Here is a 7,251-nt window from a genome sequence, read left to right as displayed (position 1 = left end):
GGCAGGAAAACTAGAGGCATGATTATACCTTGTAGTACTTTCATGGCTGGACAGATTTAGATGCCTCTGTCACATCACCCAGAAGCTGTAGTGTTAAAGGCTGAGGCAGGAGCTCCTTTTGCCACAGGAAAAAGGATGAAACCAGAGACATTGTGAAACGTTGCCCCAAAGAGTTTTAAGGCTCTCTGAAACCTTGGGTTTTTTTAATGCTATTGTCCAATCTGTTGAAGGTTAATTAATATGTGGTTCAAAATTGCATAGGGAAGGCACAGAATGGCCAAAGGGTCAAAACTACAGCAATAGGTAGGTCCTGTTCTCTGCCTTTTCACTCCTAAGTCTTCACAGAGGCCAAGTGGCACTAGGTGTGGCTGGGGATCAGGATCTGCATATTTGTGCCTTAAATAGGTCAAAGCGAATTTTTGGAAATATTGTTTTGGTAAATAAAAATTCCTGGTCATGCTAATTATGGCTGTTTCAACCTGTCTCTTTCAGATACCATTGTTCTTATTGCTTCAATAGCAGTTGTGTCTGCAAAAACTCAGGGTAATATTTTTGCCACGTCTGCACTCAGAAGTCTCCGTTTCCTACAGATCCTCCGCATGGTGCGCATGGACCGAAGGGGAGGCACTTGGAAATTACTGGGTTCGGTGGTTTATGCTCACAGCAAGGTAAGATTTGCTTTCTGAGTTCAGAAACAAAATTTTTGACACCTTTTTGTTGATTGCTGTAATATTTAATAAACCTATCACAAGCAAACTTAGTCATTGCAGAAATTGGTTAAAACAATTTTGGGACATGATGTGCAATGTACTGTGTAAAAGCCATCATAAACATCCAAGAATTAGTAAAGTGGATAGAATCATCATAGAATTCTTTTTTCCTTTTTCAAAGATTTTCCACCTCTAAAAAATCTTTCGTTCCTTTTATGTCTAGGAATTAATCACAGCTTGGTACATAGGATTTTTGGTTCTTATTTTTTCATCTTTCCTTGTCTATCTGGTGGAAAAGGATGCCAATAAAGAGTTTTCTACATATGCAGATGCTCTCTGGTGGGGCACAGTAAGTATAAAAATATGTTTTTATTTATTGGATGTTGTGAAATGGTTTTTTTTTAATACAATGTAATGGTTCCTATGGAGGGTCTCAATAAAAATATCAACTTGCAAAAGAGAGTTATGTGGAAAATATACTACTTATAATTGTCTAAAGGCTTTCCACATCTTTTTGGGCCAACTATGGTCTCTTGTAAACCATCATTAATATTTCTTGAGTACTAGCTTGTTGCCAAAATAAAAATATATAAATATATATTATTTTTTGAATGGTGATTAAAACATTGATAGGTTGCTTATTTGTTTTAACTTTATGGAGCACAAATTGAAATTATTAATTGTTATATTGATTTTTCACTCTTCAAAAGTTTATCTGGGTTTAAAAAATGAACGGAAGCTCTGAATAAAATTGCAGCAATGAAAAAGAAGACTGGTAACCATCTGTGAGATCAGAGATTATAGACATCTAATTTCAGAACTTTCCTCTCAAAACCTGCTTTTTATTTATATTGTTATTAAAGAATAATTTTCCAAAAAAATAAAGTAAAATCATGATTCTCACATAAATAGAAAGTTAACACATGCTAAACATTTTATTTAACTCATTTTTAAAATTTAAGTCATTAATAATGAAGAAACCAGTGAGATGTTAAAACCGGTTCAAAGCACTATCAAAAGAACAGGAACATTTAAAGATCAGGAATATTGAAATCAATGTGCAAATAGAGGCAAAACTGGCTCCTTCCACAGTGTGGGAGGGAAGTCAGTTAAACCTCCACTAGGCAGAATTTATTTACATGTCCATAGGCAAGAATTATTTTGCATTGCTACCAGTTATCAACAACTTACAGAGCTGTAAAATAGCTAAAAGGCTATGAAAAGAGCAGAGCCCTGTGAAATCAGAATCCAAAACCCTGGAAGGGCGTACTCTGAACAACACATAGTTTTCCACTGAAGCAAAAATTTTCCCTGCATTGTAAAGAATTTATAAAACAGTCATTGGAACTTGTGCCCTAATAAGAATGTCACCGGATATAGGAGTGCTGTATACAATGTATAAATTACATTTATTTTTATTTTATTCCTTTAAGGTATTCCAAAGGGGAGTTATATGAAAATAATTATAACCAAGCATGGTGGCTTATGCCTATAATCCCAGAACTTTGGGAGGCCAAGGCAGGAGGATTGCTTGGGCTCAGGAGTTTGAGACCAGCCTGGGCAACATAGCAAGACCCCATCTCTAAAAAAAAATAATAATAATACAAAAATTAGCCAGGTGGGAGGATCACTTGAGCCTGGGAGGTAGATTATAAATGCTTGTCTACAGAATGTCCATATCTTTTTGGTCCAAACCCCTTAAGTTCTCTTTTATACCACCCTTAGTATTTCTTGAGTTCTAGAGTGTTGCCAAAATAAAAATACATGATTTTCTTAAACTGTGATTTAAACAATAAGCTTTTTATTTGTTTTTTATGGTTTTTTTGTTGTTGTTGTTCAGTGGAGCACAGATTTAAGTTACCAATTGTTGCATTGTTCCACTACTCATCAAAAGCTCATCAGCAAGACCCAGAACACTTGTCAGAGACAAGGAACATTTTTTAGGTCTGTATCAAGCAGCACTTGTATTTGTTGATTGCATAGCAGCAATAAAATGAATAAAAATCAGAAATACATTCACCTAAAGATTAGAATTTTTTTCTTAAGTTGTCTGAGTAAATGTCTACAAGATTATGCCATTGGTTTCAAAGGATTCTGTTGGTTTAATAATGTGGTTTCCGGCTGCTCCCCACTATTCACAAGCAATAATGGGCATTTCCAAAGAAGAGTGGAAACTTGAAAGAGAGCAGTCATCTGACATTCTTAAAATACTTTTTATATGTAGAGAGCAAATGAAAATCTATGACTCATGATGGGATAAACTGTAAACTGAGAAAACAGGAGGCTTTTCTTGCCAGCAAGGGAAGACAGTTTATTATCCCAGCCTTCAAAGCAGTGGTTTGAATTCAAGTTTAATTTTGCTTCTCTTGGATAATTCTAATGTGTTTAACTTACTGATGCTCCCAGGTGCCCCTTTTCCCACTGAGATGCAGTTGTTGGTGAGTTTAGCCTGGCAGCTCATTATCCTTCTTTTTATTAGTCTTCCCTTTCTCCTTATTACTAAAAAGAATTGCTGTGTTGTGTGTTAAACAGTGTGTGGGAAACTCTTAATATACCTCTCAGTTAGTCACCAGCTTGTTTCCTTTGCCAGAATTACCCACACAGCAGGTTTTCAAAGGTCATATCTGTGACTTTCAGGGGAAGAAACATATTTTCATTGATTTCCCTTTCGGCTGTGCTAATTTGACTCACATTTAACCCGTACTTAACAGGTTCATGAATGGCCTAATTATGTTTCTATTTTTTTTTAATCCAGTCTTAAACATGAGAGTAAAAATCTTATAAGATGTCAGACTTTGAAGAATTTTTTAAGGCCTTATTGGTTCATAGCAGGTTTGTTGATATTAACTGACTCATTAATGAAATTGTCTGAAATGTAAAAAGACAGAAAAAGCAAACAAGAGAACTCGCCATTTCTATTTATTTTAAGAAGAACATATACTAGATTCCTAATGGGAAATAAAATATATTTAGACTATTACACCTCTTATTGATACATTAATCAAGACCTTAGTGAAAAATATGGTTGGGTATTTCTTAGTTAAAATTGCCCGTGTTGCACCTAATAGACATCTTAATAACTGTGGAAGTATCCAGAATAAATAGGGAAAGGACAGCATCCTAAGTGGGAGTATTTCTAAGCGTTATACTTTGATGAAAAAAGGAAATCCCCTATATTAAAAGAGTCCACAGTATCAAAATTAACTATCAAAATATAGTTTTTTTTCTACAGATACACTGTCCCAGTGAATTTTCAATACTAATTGCTGAACTCCTTCCATTAAGATAGTGAGGTCTGTCCCCAAGATCAACTTTTGGAGGGTTATCATGGTGGGATCAGTGCTGCTCGAAGCCAAAACAATTCAAAGAGTTTTGATCCCTGAAAGCAATTTCATATTACTGAATAGCAATACCTAGCTCATTGAGTAAGTGAAATAGATATAAAAGACCTGGTACCAAAAACATTGCAAGTGCCCAATCAACTATGATAGCTATTGTTGGTGTAGACACGACTGCTGCGGAAGTTAAATGAAAGCACCTTTAATACAAAAGGAACAAAAAAAAATGCTGAGTGTTTTGATGCAGACCCATGGAACACAGAAAAGGATTGGGAATTGGAGGTTGTGATGAAAAGATGCCCTGGGTTCTGATGTGGCCACTAAAGTTGCATTGATGGCAGAAAATGGAAGAGGGAAATAACTGTAGTAGCTGAGGCACTGAGAGCTACTGGAAAAGGAGTTCTTCTGATTGCTGGGTGGAGCTCCACTTATTATCACTTTCTATTGTTATTTTTCTCATTGAATGTTTCAGATTTATTCTGAAATAATTTAAGAATGGGTTTTCCTGGGGTTATTTTGTTATTAAATCCTTCCTGTTATTATTTTTCTCCCTTTGATTTGCTTTAGATTTATTCTGATGTAACTTAAGGTCAGGTTTTCCTGGAGTAACTTTTTCTGGTAATAACCTTGAAGGCCAGTTTGTCCTCTTTCTATTCACTGGTATTACTATAATGAAGATAGTGTTATGGGGTTTTATTTTTAAAAGATGCATACAGCAGCAGATAGTATAAATCTACTCTTGAGTAAGCATCTGAATATAGACTTCACCTAAGACCATGTGCTTGAAGTGAGTATGTCAGGCATGTCGAAGAATTTTATGTCAGCCAGAATTAGTCCAAGAATTCATGCTGAAAAATCTCATAGTCTTTCTAGAAGCAAACCATATAGATGTTTCTATGTATAAAATGTAGTATACTGTGCACTCAACATGTTGTACATCCCAAATACATGCCTTGAGATTCATCCATCTGTAAAATCTAAGGGTAAGAAATTGTGTAAATTTGTGGAATAAACAATGATACTCTTGTCCTGATAGTACCAGGACCCTTCAGAGAATCAACTCTCCTTACATTGGGCTTACTAATACGAAATGTTTCTGCAACATCATCTAAGCTGATGTTTTTGAATTAATGCTGGCGTATTAAAGTTAATAATTACTTCTTACTACCAAAGCATTATCTGATGGTATCAAAATGTTACTTGGTCATTAAAGGATCAACACACTAGCTCCTAACTATTCAAGAATATGATCATTTACCAAGAAAAACAGAGACACACACACCCCACCCTCAACCCACTGAAACATCCAAGCTACTATGAGCATCTGTAAGTCCCATGCCTACCTTATTGGCATGCATTTGTGATGTATATTATCATATGCCTCTTTGGGGAACTCTTTCCTAATGAGAAATCTAAAGTAGCATTGATGACAGAATATTTCTTCAATAATGTCATCTCACACATGCCTCTGGACACTTTTTCTCAGTGATTATTATTCTATAAGCATTGAGCATAGGCTGTTTTGAAAAAATAGAACTGGTGTCAAGAGACCTGGGTTCTGGCCCTAACATTATGATTTAATGTAGGTATATTATTAAGCAGTCATTAACATCTCTGTAAAATTGAGATATCACCCAAACACAAAGTTGCTATCTATCTAAAATGAGATTAGGACATGTAGCTGTGCTTTATCAAGTACTAAGCAAATAGTAGTCATTACTGTTGTTACACCACCAGTCTGAAAGAACAAGATGGAATGCTAATGCCCTGAGCTGCTTGCCACAGCAAAGCCCAAATTTTATGATGCCACCACCATAGGAGATTCTAATGTTTGAAGATGGAAAAGCTTTCTGACCTACTAGTTCAAGGTGACTAAATTTCAAAATTGACTGCACAATTTCTGTGACCACCTACTATCTGATCCTAGGTGAATCACCCTTCCTTAAAAGACTTCCTTATGGGCTGAGCATGGTGGTTCATGCCTCTAATCCCAGCACTTTGGGAGGCTAAGGCAGGAGGATCACTTGAGGTCAGGGGTTGGAGACCAACGTGGCCAACACGGTGAAACCCCATCTCTACTAAAAATACAAAAATCACTTGGGGTGTGGTGGCATGCACCTATAGTTCCAGCTACCTGGGAGGCTGAGGCAGGAGAATTGCTTGAACCCGGGAGGCAGTGGTTGCAGTGAACCAAGGTCGCAGCACTGCACTCCAGTCTGGGTGACAGAGTGAGACCCTGTCTCAAAAAAAAAAAAAAAAATACTCCCTTATGGAGAAATTATGCTGTGCTATGGAAGTCTACCAACTATATATTGTTCACTGTCTAAATTATAATCTGACCATAGCCTCAGCCATCTCATTAGAAAAAACAAAAAAGCCTGGACCAGAATTTTCATTTGTTTTGCAATAGTATTTCTGAGGAAGAATTCTTGAATGCTAAACACACGAAGGTACCCCCACTCCACCTCAGATTTTGCTAACATAATTACAAGTCTATGCCAACATTTCAACCTACAGATTTTTCAGAATGTATTGTCTTTCACCTGTATGACTGTATCTGAGCATAGGAAACACGAGGGCAAAAATATATCTAAGCTGTTTCTATCTGCAAGGCATCTTCAAGTAAATGGTCCAACTGAAGAGATGGCACAGACTACCAGGGATTCCTGAGGCCAGCTTGGGGGAGGTAGCAGGGCGAAGCAGGCCATCCCTGCCCAGATCCTCATCCGTCTTGCTACCCTGAGGCCTGAAAAGGCAGCTGCCAGCTTCTACCTCAGGTCATGAAGCGTGGCAAGAAATGCCAGCTTCTCACTTAAGGAGAATACTGCTCTGCCTAGGACTTCCCTGAAAGAGATGGTGGACATTTTTGTGACTTGTAATTTATTTTTTAATTTTAAAAAGTAAATTCAGCCAGGCATAGTGGCTCCTAAAATAATCCCAACACTTTGGGAGGCCAAGGTGGGCAGATCATGAGGTCAGGAGTTCAAGACAAGCCTGACCAACATTGTGAAACCCTGTCTCTACTAAAAATACAAAAAATTAGCTGGCTGTGGTGGCAGGTGCCTGGAATCCCGGCTACTCAGGAGGCTGAGGCAGGAGAATCACTTGAACCCTGGAGGAGGAGGTTGCAGTGAGCCAAGACTGCACCACTGCACTCCAGTGTGAGTGACAGAGCGAGACTCCATCTCAAAAAAAAAAAAAAA

General features: G+C 37.3%; 1 protein-coding gene across 3 annotated transcripts in view; it reads left to right on the top strand.

Moving 5' to 3' along the window:
- The first annotated feature begins 480 nt into the window (after positions 1–480).
- The window catches only part of KCNQ5 (potassium voltage-gated channel subfamily Q member 5), a 138,723-nt gene continuing 131,952 nt past the window's right edge, over positions 481–7,251 (top strand). The window contains exons 1-2 of one of the 3 annotated variants that reach the window (XM_037737042.1): positions 481–668; positions 934–1,059. In XM_037737042.1, coding sequence (XP_037592970.1) covers positions 600–668; positions 934–1,059 — 195 coding nt within the window. In that variant the 5' untranslated portion in view covers positions 481–599. The remainder of the gene's footprint in view (positions 669–933; positions 1,060–7,251) is intronic. The other 2 variants (XM_037737041.1, XM_037737040.1) reach the window with 2 other exon arrangements.

Source organism: Cebus imitator, unplaced genomic scaffold (genome assembly GCF_001604975.1).
Source record: "Cebus imitator isolate Cc_AM_T3 unplaced genomic scaffold, Cebus_imitator-1.0 Scaffold32, whole genome shotgun sequence".
NCBI classification, from domain to species: domain Eukaryota; kingdom Metazoa; phylum Chordata; class Mammalia; order Primates; family Cebidae; genus Cebus; species Cebus imitator.
The sequence above is the reverse complement of the archived record's forward strand: the minus strand, read 5'-3'. Positions and strand labels throughout refer to the sequence as shown.